The sequence below is a fragment of the Cimex lectularius genome, unplaced genomic scaffold, assembly GCF_000648675.2.
Source record: "Cimex lectularius strain Harlan isolate CLEC.00 unplaced genomic scaffold, Clec_2.1 scaffold155, whole genome shotgun sequence".
NCBI lineage: Eukaryota > Metazoa > Arthropoda > Insecta > Hemiptera > Cimicidae > Cimex > Cimex lectularius.
The window spans coordinates 595,595-622,955 of record NW_019392710.1 but is presented as its reverse complement, the minus strand read 5'-3'; the positions used below and the strand labels follow the sequence as shown (position 1 = coordinate 622,955).

The 27,361-nt window shown below is 35.1% G+C and overlaps 2 protein-coding genes across 4 annotated transcripts in view; one reads left to right on the top strand and one right to left on the bottom strand.

Moving 5' to 3' along the window:
• LOC106668785 (SUN domain-containing ossification factor) overlaps positions 1–8,824 on the top strand; it is a 61,139-nt gene extending 52,315 nt beyond the window's left edge. For 2 of the 3 annotated variants that reach the window (XM_014397877.2, XM_014397879.2), the window contains 9 exons: positions 1,347–1,480; positions 2,206–2,579; positions 2,947–3,152; positions 3,282–3,814; positions 3,889–4,442; positions 5,203–5,435; positions 5,500–5,736; positions 5,813–6,038; positions 7,239–8,824. In XM_014397877.2, coding sequence (XP_014253363.1) covers positions 1,365–1,480; positions 2,206–2,579; positions 2,947–3,152; positions 3,282–3,814; positions 3,889–4,442; positions 5,203–5,435; positions 5,500–5,736; positions 5,813–6,038; positions 7,239–7,576 — 2,817 coding nt within the window. In that variant the 5' untranslated portion in view covers positions 1,347–1,364 and the 3' untranslated portion in view covers positions 7,577–8,824. The remainder of the gene's footprint in view (positions 1–1,346; positions 1,481–2,205; positions 2,580–2,946; positions 3,153–3,281; positions 3,815–3,888; positions 4,443–5,202; positions 5,436–5,499; positions 5,737–5,812; positions 6,039–7,238) is intronic. The other variant, XM_014397876.1, reaches the window with a different exon arrangement.
• A 5,084-nt stretch (positions 8,825–13,908) lies between these two features.
• On the bottom strand, positions 13,909–20,375 carry LOC106668822 (methyltransferase-like protein 13). The gene is made up of 10 exons (XM_014397952.2): positions 20,095–20,375; positions 19,911–20,033; positions 17,103–17,319; positions 16,812–17,039; positions 16,479–16,750; positions 16,249–16,423; positions 16,001–16,187; positions 15,627–15,944; positions 15,267–15,395; positions 13,909–15,212 (listed from the first exon to the last, which is right to left on the bottom strand). The coding sequence occupies exons 1-10, from the start codon at positions 20,184–20,186 to the stop codon at positions 14,932–14,934; spliced, it is 2,022 nt and encodes a 673-aa protein (XP_014253438.1). The 5' UTR covers positions 20,187–20,375; the 3' UTR covers positions 13,909–14,931.
• Positions 20,376–27,361: the final 6,986 nt, after the last annotated feature.

Genomic DNA, 27,361 nt, shown 5'->3' with positions numbered 1-27,361 from the left:
CAAACGCCCGTGGTCGAGGAGAGGACGGATTCTCAAAAAGTCAATGCTAACCCATCCGTCTTGGGGGCGGCGATGGCGGTTGTCCCTTGGGACGGTGTTGTTCACTGCTCTTCCTTTTCTTCTTCATATTCAACAGCAACACTTTTACCTGACTATCAAGAAACCGGTCTAAATCAATGACCCAAGTGGTTGAAGGCCATTATTATTATTATTATTATTTATTTTTTAATAACTATATTAATTGTATGGGGTAGTTGTTATGAATAGTATGTAAAAACGCGTATTTTCACCTCTTTGCTGTAAACCATGGATATGTAACCTAACCCATCTCTAATCCTGTTTACCCTAACCTAACCCATCCCTAACCTTAATTAACCTAATCTTACCTGTCTCAAACCCTACTTAACCTAACCATACCAGCCCCTAACCATAATTTACCTAATCTAACCCTGCTTAACCTAACCCTAACCCATTGCTAACTATAATTAACCTAATCCAACCCATCTCAAACCCTACATAACCAAAATTAAACCTAGCCCTAACCCATGCAACTTCCCTGATAAAGTGAGAATGGACATGCAAATACATTTGTCTACGCATGTTAAATCAGTAGCTTTGTTTTATTGAAAATTTGACCAAACTGGCCAAAAGAGCAAATATCAGAAGCAGTAAAATAAATGAACATAAGACTGAGTTGTTATGAATTATTGGGAATTAATTTAATTGCTTTACTTTTATGGTATTATTATTTCCAGAGTTTGATCTTTCTAAATTATAATCTATTGATCATTTCTAAATGGTGACATTCATAGACAATTGGGCAGAGTATGTTGGCCCGTCTGTTAAATGATGAAGTGACCTAATAAATTGTCATGACTGATTGAACATTAGGTTAAACAGACAAACGTTTCATGCTGCGCTTGGGTCTCAAAAACATCCCAGAATTTGTAGGAAAATATAAATTCAAAATGCCCTCGAAGTTTAAAATTCTTAGGGAATGACTTTATATTCTGTTTTAGCTTTCTTTTACAAAATTATATTTGAGTAGAACTTAAATCTGAGTCATGTTATATGTCCCAGAGGATTTTGCCTCGGCAGTCTTGGCGAGTTATTCAACAGAATAAACTATAGTTGTTTTTTTTAACTTGAAAAAAATCTTAATTTTAGATTTTCCCTGTACCATATAGTTTCCTTGTTTTCCAATTCATTAATCATTTTTACAAAATTACAATGCCACTGTTTTTCATAAATAGGGACCTCTTGTGAGTGTGCTTGTCGTTAATGTTGAAGAACAAAACCAAAAAAAAAAAAAAAATCCCCATTCTTGACGTTATTGAGTTTCGCAGGTATGACTCAATGAAAGAATGGTTCCTACAGGATGTAGGAAGAAGTCGAAGGAAAAGTGGCCCTCCAGCCTTGCACTATGGCAGATGTGCATTTTTTACACAGTCATCCTCTCCGGGTGGATTTTCTTTACTCGGTAAGTGTGAAATTGCCCGGGTATTTTTAACTCTTCTTGCGCACCAGATCTCAAAAAACAATAACTCGGACGCTTTTAAAAAGAAAAAAAGAAGCAATGTATAGTAGCAATTATAGGAACCTTGAATTCCAAGTGGATTCATAACACTGAACTTATTTTGCATTCGGGTTTTGTTATGTCGATTTCTTCAGGGTCATGTGGTTTTTAATAATTAATCACGCTTAAACATTAAAAAAAAAAAAATGAAAAGAAATAAGACGAATCAACAGTTATCAATCAATAATTAGTCGTTAAACTATTGTTACGGAATTATGTTGCGTTACTAAGTGACTGTGTAAATTGTTAGTCAGGTATAATAAAATATTTCAAAAAATAAATATGTGTGACAAATATTGCCAATGGTGGCAGCAATAAGTGGTCGCACACTCAAAAGAAGATGTGGACAAAATTTATATTTTAGGCTTAAAGAATAGTGCTTTCTTCTGCAATCATACAAAACTCTCAATAATTTTTAATTAAAAACAATCATTTATAACCATTAATTTTTTTATTAAAAAAATGATCGATTTTTATAGTTATTTTATTAGCACTAATTTTCTTTTTTTTATTTATTTTTTGACAAAAAAGAAGATTAATTACTTTTTGAGGAGACTTTTCTTTCAAATACTGTCAGGAATTTTAAGTAGTTCGATTACAATTGTTCACATTGGCGATTTTTTTTCTAGGGTGGTTGAAAATGATTCCTCGGCAGCCAGCTTTGACACTATACTGGAGGAGGCGGTAGTCCAAAGCCCTGGACTAGTCGAGAATCTCACCTCCGAGCTTACCCCCTTGTCGTTACCCGATGAACAACTACCTCAGGAATTGGAAACGGAAATTGCTAGTAATGTCAGCGAGCCGAAGACCCAGGAGGGAAAGCCGCCAGCGCCGCCTGAACAAAAGCCTCAGCACGATCAGATTAAAGTGGCTGAACCGGCGGCACCTTCTGACAGCAAAGTCCACGAATTGGGGCATGAAGGAAAGAATGCCTCACACGATGATATACCTTCTTTCAGCGAATGGGCCAAAAAACAGATGGCGGAAGTTGGAAAAAATAAAGGTACAGTCTCTAAATATTCAATGATATACTAAAACAACTTAAAATCACACTAAACATTGATAATATTTATAATTAAATAATATTCATTTTAATTTCCATAATTTAATAAAGTGCATAAATCACAATGTGCAACTTCACCCAAAATAGTTTTTAGTGGAAGTATAGTTTATCAGTCAATTAAGTCCATATTAATTGGTTTAAAATTAATTTAAAAAGTTCTCATGGATTAGTCATATCAACAGAGTAAATTAAAACCATTTCTTCTTGTTCTCCATATAAATTATAAATAAATATTCTCCATATACTCCATGGAAAAATTCTCCATATAAACGGTTTTCATAGTTAATATTATTTATTTTCTCTTCAGGGGAGAACCTGACAGTCGGGACGATGAAGGTGCGAGTAAAAAATTATGCATCGCCCGATTGTGGCGCCAAGGTACTTGCTGCAAATCCTGAAGCAGGCAACCCCAATGCAATCCTTTCACCCAGCAGGGATGACTACATGCTCAACCCTTGCAATGTGAAGATTTGGTTTATTGTTGAGCTGTGCGAATCGATTCAACCTCAAAGGGTAAATTTTCTAACTTTTTTGTATTTGTATCTCACTGGTCAAATTTTAATGAATTGTTTTGTCAGTTGACTTTTTTACTTGTTGAGATAAGCCTAACTTTAGTTTATAATTAATTTTATTTGTTTTCAGTTTGAGATCGCAAACTTTGAATTGTTTTCATCGTCTCCTCAGGATTTAAATATATTTGTAAGCGATAGATACCCGACAAGAGATTGGAGCCTGGTGGCGACAGTCCAGGCCAAGGATGAACGTACTGTTCAAACATTTTCATTTCCACCTCTGCCCAACTTTGCTAAAATAATCAAGGTCGAAATGCTCTCCCATTATGGATCGGAGCACTATTGCCCGATTTCTCTCTTCAAAGCTTTTGGCACCAGTGAGCTTGAAGTGCTGGACAATGTTGATGCCGAAGATGATGGTCCCACAAAAGCAATCATCGAAGAGGATGAAACAGACGAAGAACTATCTGAAGGCGACAGAGGGTATTTTTTGGCCCCGGTAAAAGCCGCTGTAATGCATGTGGTGCAGAAAGCAGCAGAAGTTTTAGTCGTCAAAGGGGGAAAAAGAAATAACACTTGTTCCAATGACACCCTGTCCAACACTTGCTTCACACCAAGCTATGCGGTTGTCTGCACCAACTGTTCTGAGCAATTTTATGACAGGTGAAAACCTTATTCTCAAATTTTAATAATAGTTAACAAAACAAATTTTTTCATAATTTTTCTATTTTTTCTAGGCTATTTGATGTTATGTGTTGCCAAGGAGAAAAATTAAAAACTTTACTTCTCAACCCTTTCATAAACAATATAATTGTGAACACATCAATATGCTCAAGTTATGGGTTTTCCTGGTTTAACGAGACCTCTTCTAACCGTTCTTCAGCGCGCGATTTCTTGGGAGTATCTTATATCAAATCATTTTTAAACGAAGAAACTATTGTGGCCCTTTGCAACTACCTGGCAGTGACAAAGAAGAAGACGCCTTTGAACGTCAGCCAGGATAAATTGCCTGAGGTTGTACCTCTCGTGCAAACAACACTAAATGAACCCCAGCCTCTCGAAGTCGAAGTCGATCATCAAGAGGACTCGGATTTCACCACGTCCTCCTTCATTCACCCAACAAAGACTTTGTCTGAAGAAAACACGACAGCTCCGGAGCTCAAGTCAAATCAGACGGTTATTTCCGATGAGGTTCCAGCGGCAAACGATACAGGAAAAAATGAAGATTTAAGTTCATTTCAGTCTGTTGAAGCAACTCCACCTTTAGATGTCGAACACATACAAAAATCTAGTAAGAATTTTTATATTAGCTGGTGTCCCACAAGGAAGTTTCCTAGGTCCAATCCTCTACACCATCAACACTGCTGACACCTACACTACTCAAAACCTAGACGACACTACAATCCTGCACACTCCCATCCTATCCCTAGCCAAAGAAACAATTGAACAACTGAATTTTCTTACTGACTGGTGGACTCAGGGGCGGATCAGGTTGAACACGCAAAAAATCACGTTTACACTGAAGCGTAAGACCATTGCACCAGTGCACATACCTTAGTACACTTACATAGAACCCCATACAAGATTCAAAAGAAAAGAGCTTAACAAAAGATATGGATTAACAGACATCTATTGGGACCAAACTAACTGCTTACAAAACACGTATAGACCAATTTGGACTAGCAGAATAGAACTGTGGGCTCCGCATCTTCAACGATCTCTTCTGCATTGCCAATCAAATGATTAATAAAGATCTGATCTCGCTTCCTCAATTTCCATTGAAAACTATCCACCATGACCCACTAGCCCGAACATTTTCCTCAACATCCCAACCTTATTATCCTCATACTGTCCGAAACGATTGCCTGGTAGCCTTCTATCCTAACCCCCCCCCCCAAACTAAATAAATGAGCTGGATGGTCTCTCCATACTGCCTCCTGGTCAATGTATATTTACTTTGAACAGATAGCAATAAATAATATAATTTTTTTTGTTAGTTTGTACTAGAAAGTTATTTATAATTTGAAGTTTGCTAATGTTTTTGTTTGTAGGTGAGGAAAGAAATAATACAGGACAAGTAAATGTGACAGCCCAGGATTCTGTTCTACAACCTGCTCCAAGTCAAGATGAAACGGTCACTGCGGACTCGCTAGCACTTGATTCGCTTTTTCCGGAGCTGGAAGAGGAACAGACCCAAGATCTGGAAGCTTCGACTGCCAAAGCAACTATGAATTTAAAAGTACAGAAAGAAAGTGTTTTCGTTCGTTTGGCGAACCGTATTAAAGTACGTATATTCATGATAAACGCCTGTTAAATAATTTATCAACTTTGCCTTTCCATCTTAACAGGCTTTAGAAGTGAACATGTCCCTTTCGAGTCAGTATCTCGAAGAACTATCAAGAAGATATAAAAGACAAGTCGAGGAATTACAGCGATCCCTGTCCAACATGATGGAAGAGATTCGCCTCTCTGCGGAAAGGGAAAACAACCTCGCTAATGAACTGAAAACAGTTTCAGCCAAAGTTGAACAGCTGACTGCTACACTGGACAAACTACTCGAAGATAGAGACGAATGGGGGCCCAAGGTGTGAATTTGTTTAATTCAATACCTGAAACATTTGATTTATCAACGTTCGAATAATTTTATTTATTTTATGTTAGGCTTACTTCTACGGACAACACGGAATGATAATAGCATTTGAAGTTGTCATGCTCTTCCTTTGTATTGCGTTTTGTAAATGGCTCACTGCTGGAAATGGAAGATCGATAGAAGATAATAAAAACAAAAAACAACCAGTGCCACAGAGGAGGCATTCTACGAATATCGTTGTCGCTGGACCACCAGTCAAGCAGCGAAGGCCTTCTGAAGAAGCTTTTGTACCTTCGAGTAAGTTTTTTTTAAGGAACCGCGAAAAATTGCACTCAAAATCAAATGTTGCATGCTTATTTGTTTATCATGGTTTAAATAATAAAAACTATTTAGATTGTTGATTTTTTTTTTTTTTTTTTAATTGAAAAATACAATTGTTGGAAGACTTAATTTAATTTTGAGATACATTTTAGTTGCTTCAACATGGTCTGTCTATTCTTGCTGGTTTTATACATTGTAAACACAAAAACAATATAATATCCAAAGAAAATGAACCCAATTCTCAAAATTACGACTGGTGGAAGCAGAAAAAAAATCCAGACCAAAATTCTTACAAAAAAGAGACATTACCTACAAACCGCTTTCACCACCATTTTACACACATAAGAGGACATAAATTGACAAAATAACACACAGTGCAACCATTGGTGCTGGTGAAATGTTGAAAATAAACAAAACACGTGAAAATAGGCGCATTATAATACATTAGGTCAAGATGACGGGAGATGGCGACAAGTTATAGGTTTATCACAACAATGTTTAACGTAAACATTTTTTGTAATCCAATTCACTAATTTCGTGGTCCGCTTGACCAATTGATATATTATAATTAATTAAGGTTTTTAGTCGAGATAAAAAAGTCAGTGGCAGTGTTCGAGTGGATCGAGGTCACGATAGCTCAAGTGGTAGAGCAGCGGCGATCAAGCCAAAGATCGTGGGTTCGAATCCCGCTCGTGCCATTGACTTTTTTATCTCGACTAAAAATCTTAATTAATTATAATATATTAATTGGTCAAGCAGACACGGAATTAGTGAATTGAATGATTTGGAATGAATACTTCACTAAACTCTCCGTGGCCATTTCATTTGTGGTCGAGAATCCAATCTGATTACACGACATTTGAAAAATGGCAAAAAGGAGGGAAAATTCAAAGGTGCGGTTGAGATGGGAAGTTGGTGTCCGAGTGGATAGAGGTCACAATAGCTCAAGTGGTAGAGCAGCGGCGTATCTAGCCGAAGATCGTGGGTTCGAATCCCGCTCGTGACATTGACTTCTTTTATCTCAACTAAAAACCTTAATTAACTATAATTTTTTGTAATGTTAAGTTCCAACATCTTGTTTTAATTTTATCTTATCTTTTATCTATTTAATTTCAACTTTATTATTTTAATCTAAATAATAATCAATATTCTTTTGTTATTGACAATTTGTTAAAGGTTCAACACACGAAGAACTCCTTATAGACGGTTCTCAAAGGAAAATATCACGGGACCAAATGAAAAAGAAGAAGAAAAAGAAAAAAGACCGCCCCGATGAAATCGACATCATTACGATCAGCAGTAATGACGAAGAAACGGCTCAGCTAGGAGTCAACGCTTGTACCAAAAGCTGCTGCGCCGCTGGTTTGACCCGGCAGCAGAGATCATCGGCGCAGACGCAGACATCCAGTCAGGAGACACTCTCCTCACTCCAACAGCCGATGCCCGTCTCACTCAATAGCAGCATCAAAAAGAAGACTGGTGCTTTTAAAAAAATAGTGAAAAAACTTTTTTGACAAAAGACTAAGTAATTTTAGCAGTTATATTTATAAATGGAATTGTAATAGTGGCTTTGAACTTGTTTTTTTTAATTATTACAAAAAAATTGTTGCGTATTTGGAATTTGTTGATAGAACTTTTATTACACTTTGCGACAAGACTACCTGATAGAGCTTTTGTTCTTAATGTTTACACTTGCAAGAATTTTGTTGTTGTTATATATGTGAATAGCACCAGTAATGATGTAGTAATTGTCAGTGTAAAGATAAGTATAGAACACACGCATAAATTTGTGTCATGTCAAATTTATAGCTTTCTGCAAGTTACTTTTGATTATTTATTTTTATAGGCTTCCTTGTACGTTTGATTTTTTTTGTGTAAAATATATTGGTACAGAATTCAGGCAATAATTAAATTAAGGCCTGTACGCTAATTGGCAGCAGTGTTAGTTTTATATTCAAGTTTATGTTTAATCTTATTGTAAAATAGAAGAAAACATTTTTCTTTAAAAACCAAACAAGAACATCCTTAATATATATTGTATCTTTTTGCAGCGGGTAAAATTTCTTGACGGTTATAGAAGAAAATGTTTTTGGTTTGTTCGGTATGCCTGATCTGTATGCTCTTGGTTTCAAGGCGTACGGTGCTCGGTATGCTTCAACTGTTACCGATAAACTGCTCGATGAAAGCCTGCAATTTACGATGCAATTTTTTTTTACCTCAAAAAAATATTTTATATATTACAAAACGTTAATGCGTTATAAAATAGTACAATTTTTTCATTCACTGCCAGCTTGAATAAACGCTTGAAAGTTATTAATTGTGTTGTTATTGTTTTATATTTATTTAAATATTTATCATAGGCTAAGACTAGGACCTTTTTTTTATACTATTCATCTAATGATATTTATTTTTAAAACACTTTTAATAACTTGACAGAGTAAAGAACAAAGGCAGGCCACGTCGCTGGTAAAATGAAAATTGAAAGACTGAAAAGCAGTAATTGAAGTGCAGTTGAAACCGTTTGTCATAATGAAACGTACTTCCTAAACGTTCCATTGAGATATGTGATATCCATTCCATTGAAACCTAGTCTTTTAAGCATTAATGTCTTAGTGCCAAAGTGACTGACTAATTGTAAATAATGTTACCTGGCATAAAAGTTCAAATGGGACTCAGTGTACATATTGTGTTCTATTGTAAAAAAACAAACAAAAAGTTATAGAGTATTGGGGTGATTCAATAAAGAGGACCTTTTTTTTCAATTGCTTATTTATTTTTAAAATCCTTTTATGCCTTCCAATTTTATTGTTACTGGTATCAATTTAATAGGTTTAGGGTGTTTTAAATAGCTCAGTGAGCTATTTACGTGTCGGCTAATATTCTGTGAAATAAATCATTTTTAGGCTTAGTACCCAAAGGGGGTTGAATCGCAAAAAAGTGCTTGGACAAGAGCAGTTTCTCAACGGAAGTCATTTACCTGTGGTATCTCTATCTCCGCTATAAAGAAGACTACGACAAAAGATGTATTGGAGATCATCCTCTTTTAAGAGGTAGATTCACAAACAATATTTTCATTACTCTCTACCCAAAATTATGTGATTTTGAACCAACATTTTTCAATTATTTTAAAATGCCAAATAGCTCTTGGCGATTTTTTGCACTTGATTAAGGGCAATATTTCATAAGACCTCAGCGTCTGGAGGGATTCTATCCCGCTAGAACAAAAACTCACACACTCACTAAAGCTCTCCGTCGCCATTTCAATTGTTGTCAAGAATCCAAACTGATTACACGACATTGAAAAATGGCAAAAGGAGGGAAAACTCAAAAGGTGGGGTTGAGATGGGGAGTTGATGTCCGAGTGGATCGAGGTCACGATAGCTCAGGTGGTAGAGCAGCGGCGTATCTAGCCGAAGGTCGTGGGTTCGAATCCCTCTCGTGCCTTTAACTTTTTTTCATCTCAACTAGAAAAAAAAAAAAGACTGCGGGGTGTCAGTGGCCGCAACGGTTTAGACATTGACACGGCGCTCATCCCTGTAAGGTAAATGTCCCGGGTTCGAATCCAGTGGCCCTGATTCTCTAATGCACAAAAAAACCTGACACTTACAAATGGGCTTTTTTTTAACACAAAACACTGGTACCCTGAGATTTGACATGACGTTTGCTGTTGCGAACCCTTGTTAAAAATAAAATAAAATAAAAAATAAATGAATAAATAAATAATAAAATAAATAAAAATACATTGTAGAACAAGTTAAAAGTTCCACACATTGGACAAGTTTAAACATGCTCCAGAACTAACATGTTATGGTGTGATGCTGAATTACTCGACTGTAAAGCTGCCTCTAACTCACTGTAGTGTGAAGAACATGGTCGTTTGTGATGGTTGTGACATAAAGGAGCTGTAATAAATATAATAATCGCTACACTTCACATTCCACGATGCAGGACTTCTTTCAATTTTGTCCATCAGGAAATTGGTTCAACAAACAAGGTTAATTTGTTGTGTTAAACACGACCAAAATTAGTTAATTTGTATCTGACTTGGGTGGCAAAACACGCGTAGTGAGGGGAATCTCAAATTGCGCGTTTGCTCATTGAGCTTAATTGCACGTTACCATGTATATGCTCTACTTTGAACTTTTGTAAACATTTGTTAGAAAACACTTCATGTGTACTGGGCCTTAAAGGGGTGTATTTTTTCTTACCTTTTTTTAATTTATTCTTTGGGGGGAATTCAATACAGTCTGTAATTAAAATTTTAACCCCCCTCCATGGGCAACATTAAAAAAATTTCTCTTACACATCGACGTGCCTGTCGATCCAACATGCTGATTGGAATACATTGGCTCCTATAAAGGTCAGCTGCATTGAACGTATAAAAAGGAAAAATATTAAGTTGATAAATCTGGACACCCTGAAAGAGACATCTGAACAGACTTATTCTCGTGATTACTGCAAGAATGTGAATTCATAGCCCTAAAGGTATACAGCATCTGCAGTTCATGCTGAACCAGCTAATACTAGTCACATTGGGTCTGTCTTAACTCACAGATTTGTTGAATTATTCAAGCTCAAGGAACAGAGTTCACCAACTTGCAGGCCAATACCTCATCAACTCTAACATTCGCAGTTTCTATTCAAGCCTACTTGGATTATGTTTTCATTTTGAGCAAAGATGCTCGTTTATTTGATAATGGTCAAGCAGATATGAGGCCTCTTTCAGATGGTTAGTTGATTCAAATAGTTGACAGATGAGTGTGAAGTAGTTCAGCTCTGTAGCAAATGATTGGGAATTGGCTAAACCCCTTCACTGCAGTCAACTATCAACAAGCACAAGTGCCGCTCATATTCTCATCCCAATCATTTCGTCTTTCACACAAGTCTCCTTGTTGAGCTAACTGAGTTCACAATAGTAAATGTTACAATTGCAAGTTTCAATGAGGAACAGTTCATTGAAAACATCTGTTAGCCCTGCAGTGTGGGGCGTAAAGTGTGAATAGTATAGCGACAAAAAGCTTGGATGAAGTGGCACAGCAGTAGTTGCGAGAAAGTCTTACCTGATTTTGTAATAACGGATGACCCACACTTTCCTCCAACTGCAGAAGATCAAGTGCAAGGAGTGCTTCTGGTTCCTCAGGTTCTAACATTAATCAGAACTCCTGTAGAGAGAGAAGTTGATGCAAGTTACCAGGTGTGACACCGGCCAAGAAAACGGACATCAGTCAACTTGGTGAGAGTCAGCAAGGCAACATAGTTGAATTTACTAATCTGCCTCGTTTGAAACTAGCCTTTATCAAGCTTGTGCACTCCTTTCTTCAAATGGTGTTTGCATTTCAACACAAGTCCTAACTTAGTTGTAGGAAACACCTAAAAAATAATATGCCCACTAATAGAAATGATTGAGGTGCAGACCAAGTACCACGCTGTAATATAAAAGTCCTGTGAAATTGCGAATTGATTATCAGTGGGTGATAAATGAGTTCTACCAGTGATAAATGTTATAAAAATAATAGACAAATTGCATAATGCTAGCATGAAACTTGTATTGGAATATGTTCAAGTTCTGATGACAGCCTTTGTGCTGACATTGGTGAGTTAATTTGTTGTATGTAATTGTGTTATATGTATATTAAAACCACTGGGAAGTAGTTTTTACTTATTAAAAGATAAATTCTTCATGATCAATCAGTCTCAATCAATCAAAAATAGTAACTATAGTAAAAAAAACACCTTTCTGCATTTTCCGATGAAGTTTGATGGCTATGGTGCACCCTTTGTGATCAATCATCGCCCTTTTGTCATCATGGCCCCTGGGCATCATTTAATACATAAAAATGAAGAAACGGACATAATAACACAATAATATACACTTTCACTCAACTTACATGTTTGTTGTAACTTTTCCAAGATAGTATTAAAAGTAGTAACTTGATAGATGTATCATACATAATGCAAACTGAATGAAAATCAAAAACTTGTTTGAAAAAAAAAAGTTTGCAGCTGGGTTGATTTTATGTAAAACTTGCACTCTGTACTGCATATGTTTTCTGCTTCACATTAAAACATTGAATCGTGTGTGTGACATAATCTTAACCTAAATGCAGAATTCCTAATCTAACCTTACCCAACCCATGCCCACCTGGGAAAAATCAAAGATTACAAAAAAAATTGTGCATCCAGCTCACAATGATGTCCACGTTAAAAGAAATTGACGATAAAACCAAATGTAAGATGTAGGAATTTTCATAAGATATACGACATTACCTTTTATCCCTCTGACCTGTTGGGCAGTTGAGTCACCCACCACATTTCACTTGAAAGTACCTGCAGTCAAAACTCATAAGTTTTCTATAAACCTGAGAATAAGTCCATCCATTCCTCTTTCAGGATATCTGAATTTTACCCTCTTCATACTCCATATTTTACCAACCTTTTTTGGACCGTTTTTCGACAAAAGTAAAAAACATGAGAGGAGAAAAAAATACCTTTTCAAAAGTTATTTATTTCACAAAACACTTTTTACCAACATTTATTAAATCAATTCCAGTAATGTACCTTTTTTTAATACAATTTATTACACAGGATTTTTCTAAATGGAAAATTTGTGTCATTGTCCTGTCACAGGCAGGATTCAAACCCATGCTCTTTAAAGATAATCTGATGGTCTACCACTTGAACTACCGTGGTTTCAATGTTCCATGTCACAAACTTCTCATTTGGATTTCCGTTTATTGTAATTTGAAGCAAACCGTGGGATACCATGGTGACCAAGTGGTTAGAGTATCTGGCTCATATTTGCCTCATTTAGAGGTCTTGGGTTCTAATTCAATCTCACAACCTATGGCTTGTTTGAAGAAAGAAGTATTGTAAAATTATATGACCCCTTGCCCGCGACTCCCAGTCGGTAGTTGGACGTTAAGCCCTCCTGTATAACAGGAACACTATTTTTCAAAATAAAAAATTGGTGTCACAGGCGAGATTCGAACCCACAATCTTTAATTTCAATGCCCTAACACTTGAGCTAACCGTGTCTGTCTAATTTTTCATTTTGCGTTGAAAAATCCAGTAATAACAAGGTTGGAAGGAAAAAAGAATTTTTAAAAACAAATAAAATATTGATAAAGGAATATTTTATTTACTCACTCCAATAATTCACATGGCTGGGCACTGTTAGTAATGTATTTTATAAATATTAGGTTTTTGGTGTTTTTATTGTTACTACAGGTTTCATTTCATAAACCTTTGGGAGATCTATTTAATTTTTACCCCGCATGGTGGAGTCTATATTATTCTTAATCCACATATGTTAACGGCCATAATTGACCATATTAATTATTTCAATAAATTATTATTTTTATTTAAGGTCTTGGTTGAGATGAAAAAGCTAGTGTCACGAGCAGAATTCGAAACTATGACCTTGAATTCACGAAGTCAGCTCAAGTGGTTAGAAGGGCGTGGGCTCGATTCTCGCTCGTGACACTAGCTTTTTCATCTTAACCAAGACCTTTGATAAAAAGAATATTTAACTGGAATTATTTTTAATAATGAGCTGGATTTCAAGAAAGTTAAAAATAATGCTGACATTTCTTTTATCATTAATTTGGCATGCTGTATAATGAAGCATAGAGGTTTGCCATTATTCTACCGGTAACTTTTTACAGTTTTACTCTGCTTGTCTGTGAATAATAAATTATAACTTTTCATTAATCGTTTGAGATCAAAATTAGAAAACAGTAGAACCTAAACTTTAATAAAAGCTATACATAATTTTTACCATATTCCATATTCTCTTCAGGGATGTTTTCTTTTGAACGCTTTATTCATTTAAAGAGAGAAGGAAAAATTTACAACCGTTAAACTCGATTTATTTTCTCCTAAAAATAATACCATCATGTCATATTTTCATAAGTTACATTGTATCTAACGAGAAAAAAATCTAACAAAATAAAAACTCGTAAAATGTAACAACAACAACAATATAATATTTGGCAGCGATATTATTATTGACATCAGATGTTGATTTTTTTTAAATTTACAACAAATACACAAAACTGGTATTACAATAAGGAGAAAAAATTGTTCTTGCACTTTTTTGGAAGATTATAACAGCAACTTGTCTCTTAAAAGTAATTTAAAAATATTTGTGCAATAAAAATAACATAACAAATGAGGTTTTCTTTGACAAAAAAAAATTATAAATACTCGCTTTGTACGGTGATATGTACAAACTAAAATTTTTTATTATAATTTAAGAATATCAATTAAAATTGTTTAGTGAATAACAAGTAATTTTTTTATGCACCACCTGAAACATCTCAGACTAGAATTTGTTTGTTACATGTACATCTGCCAAATTAAAAAACCCAAATTTGTAAGGGGGAGGAAAAAAAAAAAATTTTTTTTGTGTGTGTGGTGGGATCAGCTAATTCAATTATGTACAAAAATACATGATTCCTCAGATTTCTACAATATATAACAAGGAACATACAGATCAACCTCGTTGTTAAAATGACAATTTACATTTTTGACTGGAAGCTTTCAATTAATTTTTGAAATAATTAACTGTATTTAAGCTATTGTCGTTTTGATCTAATAAACAATCGGACAATTTGCTGATTTTTGAAAAGAGTATAAAAGTTATTTAAAAAAAAAAGTTCATACATTGTTTTGCTATTTGTAAATAAAACTAGCAATTGTAGCCTTTTCAACTTCCTTATATAAATTCTCTTCAAATTACAAAAATATATGTACACAGTCAGGCAAAAATAGCACAGTAAAATTGTATCAATGAGCATCCGTCAACTACACCACTGAAAACGATTTTTTTCTACAAACTATTATCACAAAATTTGGGTTTGGACTTTTGCTATTTCTTCTTGCCAAGGTTCAAGAGATTCAACATTTTCTCCAGCTCGATGCAGTCTATCTTCTCCAACTTCTTGTGCTGGATGATGTCTGCGAACTTCTCCGAGCCTTTCTCCAAACACTGTTTAATGTCGAGCTTCGGCTTCGAGTAGCAGTAAATAATCTCGTTCAAATCATCATCGAGCTTCACCGACCCGACGGTCCCGAACACGCTTTGAACTCTTTTGTAAATATCAGCGCTAATCGTCGTGTCTCGGCAGACCAGGTTGAGAATAAAAACTCCTAAAATAATATTTGTTATCATCTACAAAATTAAAATAAAATTTAAAAAATTACCTTGGGGGTTTAGAATTTTTTTAACCCTCTGTAAGACTTCCATTTCGACAAATGATGCAGGTGGGCAACTCAGACCAGTTTGAATAGTTTTGTTGTCAACATCAAACATAAGAACATCGTATTTAGCACCTACAAGGTAGAAATTAAACTTATTTTCTGGTTTTGCAACAGTAGAGGACAGATAAGTCTGCTGGTGTTTTTGAAAAAAAAATAAAATCACATTTAAGTATGTTGGGTTTGATGCTGGATTCAAACCCAAGACTTTTAACCTTGATGAGCGTCATGCCAACATTTTACCTATGTGGCCACCAATGCCGCACAAAGTGTTTTTAATAAGTTTTATAAGACAGTCATACGCACCTCTTTCGGCAACTTCTTTGATGAACTGCAATCCGTCTTTGATATAGACAATGAGCTGCTTGTCCTCTTTTAGGCCGAAATAAGACGTTGCAACTTCAAGCATGTCTGGGTCGAGTTCGACCGCTGTGATGCAAGAACGTGGAAAACACCGACGCAAATAGGAACACAAAGACCCTCCACCGAGGCCAATGACCAAAATCTGACTCTCTGAGTTGGCCTCGACAGCCGAGCAAGCACCGACGCACATAAATGAGTGATGAGTGCAGCTTAAAGAACATGTATCTACAAGAACTCTCTCATTTCCTCTCCTTGTCTTTACTGTAACGTTATAAGATCAAATAAAGTTTATAACAAAAATTAAAATAATTATCTACCTTTTCTAATTTTGGCTTCGGATTGTATTATATTTTTTGCAGCCATGAAATATAGTCTTCTGACTGTTGTGTTATTATTGACTTGTGTTTCCTCAACAATATATTTTCCTGAAATAGGGCTCTCTCCGACGAACACTTCATTTCGTACACCAACATCACCTCCAACTGAGAGAAAAACTATTTTTTTCTAAAAAAAAAAAAATATGAATTCCAAAAAATTAATTTATTAAATTCTATAAAAGGGGTACCTTATAATTAGAAGGTGCAAAATCAGCCACTATAGGTGCAAGTTCAGCTTTAATCGATTCCATACTTGTGAATTCATGTCCTCTGTTTAACGTGATGACGGCTAACCTGGTGACACCCGCTTCGCTAACTAGATACTGTCTTCCTTCAGGTGTACCAAAGACCCATTCTGCTTCCCTGCAATTTTTCAATCAGAAAGAGGACCAGAAAAATATTTCACTTATGATTTTACCTTCCTAGAGGGACGATAAAAGCTCCGTAAGAGAGTTTAATGTTTTTGTTGGGTTCGGTGACATTTCTGTCGACAATGTGAAGAATATATCTCGCTATCTCATCGTCTCCTTTTCCCACTTCGAGCACGATTTCCCTCCCGGATGTGGTCGACCTTTGAAGCCCAGCACATACGATTGCAACCTGCTGGGATTCTACAACTGAATCTATGATCTTTTCCGGACACGAAACTCTACGGGCTGCCGAATCGGGCGTTGGGCATAGTTCAAGAATCTGAAATAATACTTATATAATTTACGAAAATTGTTCAATTTAATTCAGTTGTAAAACTCACAGACTGAGATCCAGGCATCTTTTTGAATTTGGTGCACACGACCATGAAAACGGGTAAAGGTTTTATTCCTTGCTCAATGGCTGATTTGTTCTCGACATCGTAACACCTGCAGACTCGTATCATCCAGCATTTATCTATGAAGTGCTTTAATAAAAAAGCTAAAACATGCTCTTGGAGGAGTGATATTATAATGTATCTTCCGCCAAATCTCAATACCCTGTCAACCTCCTAAAAAAATAATATATTTTATTCAGGATACAAAATTTATAAGAATTACATGAAAAGTCTTACATCAAAATATTTAGTAATATTTTCATATGTAGTAGAATTTTCATCTGGCATCAAAGCATCCAGTGTGCCTTTGTCTAGGACCACGTTAAAATTTTCATTTTCAAAGGTCATGTTCAATGCATCCATTTCTTCAAACACGAGGTTAGGCCTGTCTAAGTAGTTTGCGATTTTCATATGCATTATTGCTGTTTTACTTATGTCTATGTTGTGGATAGTTCTGGAAAATTAAAATGTATCACTTTAAACAAAGCAAAATTGCAAAAAAACAAAAGTCAAGTAAATAATTCCTGTCATATAGAAGGGCTTAATGTCCAACCACCCGTTGGGTATCGCAGAGGAGGGGACAAACCACTTTACAATTTTTCCAGTAAAAATAATCCATTAAAAAACCCTCAACTCCATTGGGATTTGAACCCAGAACAGCTAACACAGCACATACAAGTGGATGTCCTAACCGCTTGGTCACTGGGGTCCCAATAAAAACAATGTTTTATTAATATTAAATTAGTATAGTAAAGCCTAAATATCTGCAACCTTGAGGCAAAACTGAATAAATTAAATAACACAACTTTTCAGGATTGTGATTTTAAGACCTGGTTGATTTGGTGGGTACAAATCCAAGTTTTGTAGTAAATATTTTTTGTCTCAGATTTCATTAAATTCGGTGTAGTTGTCAGTTGAAACATAGACACTTACTTTTGTGCCAAAGCCCACGCATGTGTCTGGCATGTAGAGAAAGGTTGGTCAATGGGTCCCACCTAATTGAAGGGATGGAGCTATTCCTGGCTACATCCGATATGATAATTGTGCTTGAGCAGGGTAGTGAGAATCTGGGTCCACGAGAGACATGGTTGTAGAAGTCCTTCAACCTGATGATGAGCTAAAAGGCTCGAAATCCGGATCGTTGCAAAAACAACTTACTGTGAGTAGGAACTATCCTTTTAAAAAGTATCTGGGTCCACTGTCTGATTTTTACAGGAAACAGGGGCTGTTTTACCGTATCATATTTAATAGGTATCTTGTATTCCTTTGTGTATATTGAAAAATTGAGCAAAATATCTACACTGAACAGAAAAAATTAATTCTTTTGCTTTGGTTGTTCACTATATTTATTCTCTTTTTTTATGTTTTGTTTTGTTTTTATGTTTAATTTTTCCTGTTTATGTGCTTTTTTATTAAACTGACAGACAAAAAAATAAATATATAAATTAATTAATTAAAAAAAACAAAAACAGAATATGTAAAACCCAACTTTAACATAACAAAAAATGCACACATACAGAAAAGATAAATTAAACGTAATTTTTTTGTTTTGGTTATTCACTGTTAACTATTTATTCGTTTTTTATGGATTTTGTGTGACATGTTGAATTTTTCTTTTTTTTTTGGTTTTGTTCACTTTTTTATTAGGTTAAAATTGTGTATCACAACTTCTGTAATTTTTTTTATTTTGTTTTGTCTGTTGAATGTAGAAATTTTGCCCAATTTTTCTGCAAGAGCAAGAAAGAAGTTCGTTATGTCCATTGCCTCTTTTCTATTTTGTTTATTTTTTAAAATGCCTTTTTTTTATTAAATAAAGTTAATTAAAGTTTACCCAGTACAAAAGTTAAATTATTATATTCTCACCCTTTTTTTTACTGTCACCACTTTTTTCTCATTTAGAAAAAAATTTCTGCATTTAAGCTTATAAAACGAAGAAGTTGTTATGAAATTTGCCAAGCTCTAACATGGCTTTTTAGAATGAAGTTGTAAATTTAGTTTTTTTAACCAAAAATTAAATTAAATTTTCTAGAAGGGTGCTTTCTTAAAGAAAATTTAATACACTTTTTCAGTTTTTTTTTCCCAGATTTAACCAAAAATGAATAGTTGAAAGTGAGTAGATTTATGATAAAAACTGTAGATAGTTGAAAAAAACATAAAATGTTGAAAATTGGGGATGGATCGAGTACCATGCTGCATAGGAAAAATTAAAAATTTTGCTAATATCTTAATTCAAATATATGTCCTGGGCAAAATTGATTTCCCAACTTTTACCTAATAAAAAAAAGCACAAAAAGAATGAAAAATTCAACATAAAAAAATCAAACAAAACAAAATGAGACACTAAACCTAGTGAACAACCAAATTACATTAAATTCTTTCTTCTAAAAATTAAATTTAGTTTCAAGTTCTAGAAGGGTGCATTCTTAAAGGAAATTTAACATTTTTCAATGTTTTTTTCTGAGTTAATCAAAACTGAATAGTTGAAGAGCTATGGGAAGATTTAGTTGAAAAAGAAGAAAAAAAAATCTGCAAAAGGGTTGAGAATCATGGTTGCATGGTTGCATGGTTCATACCAACTTTTTTTTGCATTTGATGTGTAGAGGGTGATGAAAAAATATCAAGTACTGCACCACCATAACTGGATGAATGATTACCTAAATAGAAAATAATGTATTTAACGGTGAGTGTGAACGGATTTAGGAATTGACTGCACTGGTGATAGCTCCTCGAGCCCAACCTCGGTGGCTGGACGGATGAGACCGAGATCAGACCCCAGACTGCCAAACCTGGTGTGGGTCATTCTCAAGGTCTGCTGGTATTTTATTGTAAATTAAATAAGATGGAATTGCCGGTGGGCTGCGAGAAATGAGACTCAAATTATATAAATATAGAAAATATAATTTTTCTTGTTCATGCTATTTTTCAGTTAATTTTCAAATGATATTTTATCATTATGGAAAATGTGAGTATTGCAAACTATGCAAGAATGCTCTTTTCATAGGATTTTTTAAAAATAGATAAAAACTAGATTTTGGAAATGCTCACTTATAGCCAACATCATAGAGATCAGCGCTGAGTTTTGAGTTGCCACAGCCGACGACGAGCACTTTCTCCTTCGTCTTCATGTACTTGTGCAGGTAGGTGGAGAGCTCCGGGTACTCGCCGTACCTGGAATTAGGTGTAAATTCTCGTTAAAATGCGTGATCAGGCCGGGACGGGATGCCGTTACCATTCGAACTCCCTCTTGTCGCGCTGCTTGTAGAAGGCTTCCCAGTATTCGGCCTTGCTGAACTCAAAGGAGCTCTTCGGAAGGAGGGACATCTCGTCGGGCGGGATTCCCCAGCAATGCGGTACGGGGCAGCTCCTAGGAAGATGCGGGTACGCCGACGTGAGACATGCTGCACGGAGGTAACTTCAATGGTTGATCTGCTTGCGTGACGTTCACCCCGAAGGACGAGGCCTCACGGAGGCGGACGGCCGCGAGAAGCGGCACCGTATTCCCGCCGGTTTCAAAATGCGTGGACCACTTCAACATCAATTTATTTATTTTAAGGAACAAATCCTAATTAAAAATATATACGTTATCCAAACATATTATGCATAAACATTACTCTTAAAATAAACCAACAAAAATACAATAAATGAAAATAATTTTTGGTAATTTGTTGAAGTGAGGAGCGGTCAAGAATGAGGTAGTTTAGAAACACCTTTATTATTTTTTTGCCGATGTTTCGACCTTTATTCGAGTCATCTCCAAGGCATAAAGTGTGGTAATATTCTTGTGGTGCCATATTGGTTTTGTGGCAAAATACACTTTATGTCCTGAAGATGGCCCGAATAAAAGTCGAAACGTCGTCAAAAAAAATAAAAAAGGTGTTTTTCTAAACTTCTTGACCGCTCCTCTTCAACAAATTATGAAACAACAGGCCACTAAGAAACAGACATAATTTTTACACAAAACAGACAAAATTTATTATGAAAGGTGATTTTTTTTTTAAATTTTTTTATTTCGCCGTTCTACTTGCTCAAATCAACCATGTGAATATAACAATGCGTAAAATTACATTGCATACATTTACAGTATTTTTTATGTAGATTGCAATAAAAATATAATAATAGCTATCAAGATTTATCAATAACCAAAAAGATTCTAAAAGCCAAATATTTTTCCAGTAAATTAAGCCATAATTTTTTTTCGTGAAACTAATATGAGATTTCGTTTTTGAACCTCTAGAGAACTCTAAATATAAATTATTGTTTGAATTTAAATGTATCGATTTTCAAATTTTTCCAAATTTTGGGAAATCGTTATCGTATCTGATTGAAACGACTATAATCCAAAAACGGTTAAAAGGTTTTTAACGTCAAACAGACCATTTAATAGAAGAGGAACGTAGCTTTTTAACTACGTATGTACCATAAAAAATATATAAAATATTTCTATAAAAAAATATACAAATTACAGCACTATTTGTCAGAAATTAACGTCGAAAAATTATGTTAGATCTTGCACTAGGAATGTTAGTCTTTAAAGGTCCCAGGATCTTTAAAAAAGGGATAGACTAGTGTTGACGAGGATTGCCCATACCCGGTTAACCCACGAACACCTCCTTACAGGCAAAAGACCAAAGCGGTGTCCACTCTGTGGTGATAAAGTCACCACAAGACAAGATATCCGACGTTGAACTAGTACAAGAATATTCAAAAAAGTGCAACACATCCGCCAACGATCCATAACCGTGTGAATAATTAAAGTTTATGGTTGCATATAGGACCCTCTTCATATATGGCGTTTATTAGGGTGTGACTGTATTTATTGGCGAGAATGGTTGAACATGTGTGTGTGCGTGTGTGTGTAGGCAAGTTTGTGACGGTATGTCGAGTACCTCACAGACCCGCCAAAGTATTCTAGGTTAATAAATGTTTGTAGTACAAAAGGAATGGGTAGAGCACTGGCGTAACACAACAATCCTGGTGACTACCATAGGCGCAAATGGTTATACGTGTAAACGCGTATGTTTTAAAATATGCTCGATTTAAAATATTACGTGTTATATAAATTTAAGTTGTTATATAAATATTGCTTAAATAAATGTATAGTTATATCTATGGCAAACCAAACTTTCTTCTTTCTTCCACTATGGGTTCAGATGTTGCTTGCTCAAAGACCAATAAAAACCAGTTGTAATTGTACTTTTGGTCAGTATTCTTCCAGCAGGCGCTATCTGTTGGCTGTCTACAGTAAGTGATGAACTGTTCGTCGTGTACGACCGTCGCAGCGACATGAATCACGAGTGAGAAGGTTAAATCTCTTCGAATAAGCAGCAAACTTACCATGCCCTCCAATGAACTGGCATTTCGTAATCTGCATGGTTAATCTATTCTGTAGCAGTTTTCAATTTTCAAAATTAAAGCGCTCATTTTAACTGTCATAAACCTGTAGGATTATAGGTTTTACATTAGCAGTAGGAATTGGTGATAGCCTCTTGCTATGCGGATGGCCATCAAACAGGGGTACACTTTTAATTCTGTTATATGCTCGTTTAAGTCAATCTTTCCAAATTGGCACTGCATATAAAAACATAGGAAGGAATATTCCAGTACAGATGGTTCGAAGAGCATGGTGAGTTAAACCCAGTTTACTTTTGCTATTCATGTCAAGGCCACACTTTTCCCTTATTTGATCTATGTGAGCATTCCATGAAAGTAATTCCTAGGTATTTTAGTTTATCTCTAATTTCAGACAATTTCCTTTAAAAAACCGTCTAACTTTCTTTTCCTTCTTGACTCTGTACAAGCATAACACCTGGCATTTTTGGCGATTGAACTTTGTCGGTTATTGACCAAAATCTTTCGAAGAATTGAATTATTAAAGACATCTAATCGTCAGCAAATGCTCTTCGTTTCGAGTGTTACGGGTAGGTGATTTTTAATAAAGAGTTATAGGCTACTCCAAAAGCCGGGGTTGCAGCAAGAATTCTGAGGGCTCGGAAACAAACATTCCAAATATGATATATTTTTAGATGTGCCTTAATTTTGTGTGAATAAATATGTAGTACAATATATACGTATAAGAGGAAAGAGTGATCACCTTGAACCTTCCTTGAACTAGGTCTATTTATTTGCTGAATATTAATAATTTATGCATATTCATTAATAAGAAACGGAATCACCGTGTTAAGACGGGATTGTTTATATTAACCGGCACGTCTTTGTCGTTGAGTCGATTTTTATTCAATTTTGTCGGCAGTTGTGTCGTCTGTAAACAAAATTGAATCAACAATGAAACATTTTGTTCCAATACCGTTTTGACATCTTGTAATTACCACCTCTCAGAACTTCTCAGGATTTTGTGCATTGAACTTCTCGAAATGTTTTCTGCAGTCCACATGTGAAATGAATTTCCCATTTGGACGACAACATCCCCAATTGGGCACAAATATACAAGGAGAACTTTGAATAAGTTCATTTAGACTTCAAAAACAAATAATAAACTACATGGGGACTGAAGATCAAAAATCATCACCATTCTCGGATATTAGGTCCAACCGACTTATATGACCCACGAAACATTCTGTACAATAACCTACAAAGTTTTTCCAGACTACCAAGATGGAGAAGAAATCACAAGAAAAACAATTACAGTTATATGATAAATAGATGGTGTCAAAACCAGCGAAGAAGGAACCGGGGTCAGGACTCAGGTATATTTAGTGCAAGCTTATATTATTTGCAATCAAACTCATAGGAAGTACACAGCGGACTTTAAGCTGAATGTTATTATTACTGCTTGTAGCCTAGAAAACCTTAAAATCGTTACTATGGTGAATGTTTCCAAAACCTCCAAGACCTGGGAAAACATAACCTAACAATATCTTAGGCGTCAGGTCACAAAAGAATTTTGATTAATGAACAAGCAGACAAACTGGCCATATGAGGATCTGCAAGACCATGAGGTACTAGACACAGTAAGCTTATGTTAAAACAACCCTCACCAAGTCTGGCAAACTCACTGTTACTGTTAAAGAGGTAAACTCAGAAGAGTGATAGGACTATATACCTGTCATTGTCATCTAAGAAAACATCTAAAATGGGGTATATTCAATGATGTAGGTTATACTTGTAACAATGTTATATTTTAGGTTATGCATTGAGAAGGAATGTTCGAATGCGAAGCAACCGCTTAATGGATTAGCCTAGAATACAAAGAAAGCCGTAATGACCTAGTACTTCTTAACAGAAGGATAGATTCAATGCACTGTACTAAGGAAATAGGAAAGTACAATAAGCTAAAAGTCGGCAGTCCTTGTGGAACAAAAACCCCCCCACTTGCTAGTATTCATCATCATCATCATCATCATCACATATATATGTGCGATTGTTTTTTCCCTCATTCGCAACATTCTCATTATGTCCAACACTGCACCCGAAGGACGTTGCTAAGAGATACTAGCCAACGCTGGAAGCGAGGAGGTCTCAAGGAAATCGTCATTTTAAGATACGAGATGACTTATCGGGGGTTAAGTGTAGAGGGCTTGGTCAGTAGGGTTACGATGGATCGAAAGCTTGGTGGAACTTTGGGAAGCTGGATCGGATCAATAAGTTGACAAAAGGAATGTTGAGGTTGTTGTGGATAAAGAGGTTATTGGATGGTGGTGGTTCTTGGTGAAACCCCGCAGTTCCACCCGTTGGATATATTCAACAAAGACCCCCATTTGAAGGTTATACTAAAGAGAAAGCGAATGTTGCTCAATAAATTTACGAAATTTGCTCAATAGCAATACTCTGTATGTACCATCATTGTTGGTACTAAACTTAATGGTATGCATTGAACAATCAATGACTTTATACTTTTTAAAATAAGGATCGAGTCAGTGGAACTGAATTAAGGAACTAGGAAAAGTACAATAATCTGCAATAAGTACAATAAGCTGCACTGCTTGAGATCTTCGAATCTCCGCTACTTATTCACATATACATGTCCATACCATCACGGATAATAACTTTTTCAATTAATGACTTACAGGTTGGTTTATTAAAGTAGGGATGGTTAGGGATGGTTAGGTTTATTAAAGTATAACAATGCTACAAAAATGGTCGTTGATGACATTTAATTCTTATTAAGTAATTATTCAGAAATCGTGAGATGCGGTCTGGTATGATGTAGGTTTCAGAAAAACATTTTCTTTATCGTGACAACGTTTCGATCTTTATTGAGATCATCTTCAGGGCCTGGGATTTACAAACATTGTTTACATTTAACCAATACATTTAGGATGTGAAAAAGTAAATTTATACAATGTAAAATATATTTTTTTTATATTCAATCAAAGAATTTCTACTTACTCAAAGTGTTTGTCTTCTGTGTAATTGTGCCATTCTTGCGTGTCGTGTTGAGAGTGCCAGTGAATATTGCTGTTTTATGTTTATATATGTTGGGTTTTGAAGGGGTGGGGAAGGAAGTCGGTATAGAAAAGACATTTTTGTATATGGTGTCGGCTTCGTTGAGGTGAAAAAAGCCGACGAAAGGAAAAAATGTGTTGGTAATGGTTCGGCCAGATTATCCTTTCAGGATTATATAGAAAGGGATAAATAGGAAAAGGAAAGCTAAATTGTTGGACAATTAGATATGGGAAAAATATTTGATGTGTGGAATGTAATGTGATGATATATATATGTTATCTACATTGAATTTGATTAATGATATTGTCGTAGCTGCGACTGAGTTTACATGTATCTGTTCTGTAATTGATGCTGTGTTTATCTCGGTTGATATAAACCATTTCTTAGAAAATACGTTTATGTTTGTTTTGTTCTGTATGTAATATTTTTGGATTTTTGAAGTCGAAATTGTGTTGGTGTTCAAAATGGTGGGTAGTGAGTGCTGTAGGATTTTGCATGGGTTTTTTGCAATCATAGATATGTTGCTTTACTCTCTTGTCCAGATATTGGGATGCAAGACCGATGTAAGTTGTCGGACAGTTTAAACAGTTGATTTTTATTTGTTATTGGTGTGGGATCTTTAATTTTGGAAAAAAGTGTTTGGATTGTTTTATAATTTTTGAAAGCTATTTTGAAGTTTTGAAGCCGACGCCTTATACAAAAATGTCTTTTCTATACCGACTTCTTCCCCACCCCTTCCAAATCCAACATATATAAACATAAAACAGCAATATCTCACCAGCACTCTCAACACGACACGCAAGAATGGCACAATTACACAGAAGACAAACACTTTGAGTGAGTAGAAATACTTTGATTGAATATTTAAAAAAAAAAATTGCATTGTACAAATTCACTTTTTCTCATCCTAAATGTATTGGTTAAATGTAAACAATGTTTGTAAATCCCGGGCCCTGAAGATGATCTCAATAAAGATCGAAACGTTGGCAGGTAAAGAAAATGTTTTTCTGAAACCTACATCACACCAGACCGCATCTCACGATTTCTGAATAATTATCGATTAACGGTCACTAACTAACACATTCTTTTTAAGGAACATCTCAAGTTCAATGTATGTAAAAGGTATCTTGTGGCATGAAGCTATGGATAGAAACCTCGCCATATTTGTCATAGATCGAAAGGTTCCTTGAAGATTAAGATGAGGTCGAAAATAAAAAGAAGCCTTCGATATCGTATTGCAATGTATTGGAGTTCAGAGAAGCCTCGGGTATCCTTTTTCAACAGAAGCCATACACCATATTGAATTCCGACATTAAATGTAAGATAAAATAAATTCTCTATTTAATTAAATCTATTGAAACAAAATAAGCTGGATAATCAAAAATTTAGAATAGTTAAATTTTGATTAATTATGCAACATCATCATAATGAGCGATCGATCCGTTTTAAGGATGCGTTTTTTTTGGGGGGGGGGGACAACCATCCCTAACTAAAATGATCCTTTCTCTTTCTCGTCCGTTAAAGATGAAAACGACAAATTTGAAAGAAATGTGGTTTCACCGATCTACAACATACGACAAAAATCGTTATTATTATTATTTTTTAAAATAAACAAGCACATGAAACTATTATTCTTACTAAATTCTAACAATTTGTGCAAGGCATTAGTAACTTCTTGGGAAAAAAGACCTGTTAAATATAATATCAAGTGAAATAAAAACGTCTTTAATAGTTAAAATACGAAATCAATTCTTTCCTGTAACTCCAGGCTTCTTTAACAATGTTTACTAATGTGTGTTTTTTAGTGACTGGTTGTTTAATAATTTGTTGAGGTCGTGAGGAGCGGTCAAGAATGAGGTGGTTTAGAAATATACATTTTTAATTTTTTGACGTTTCGACCTTTATTCGGGTCATCTTCAGAGCATGGGTAAATTACAAAACCTATTTGATTGGAAAAATATACAATTTAAGATGTAAATATAAATTTTGATTCAAATATTTCATACTCACATAATGTGTGGTGCTATTCTTGTGGTGTCATGTTGGTTTTGTGTGAAAGTGTTGTGAAACGTGAATTTGTATTCTGCTGTTTG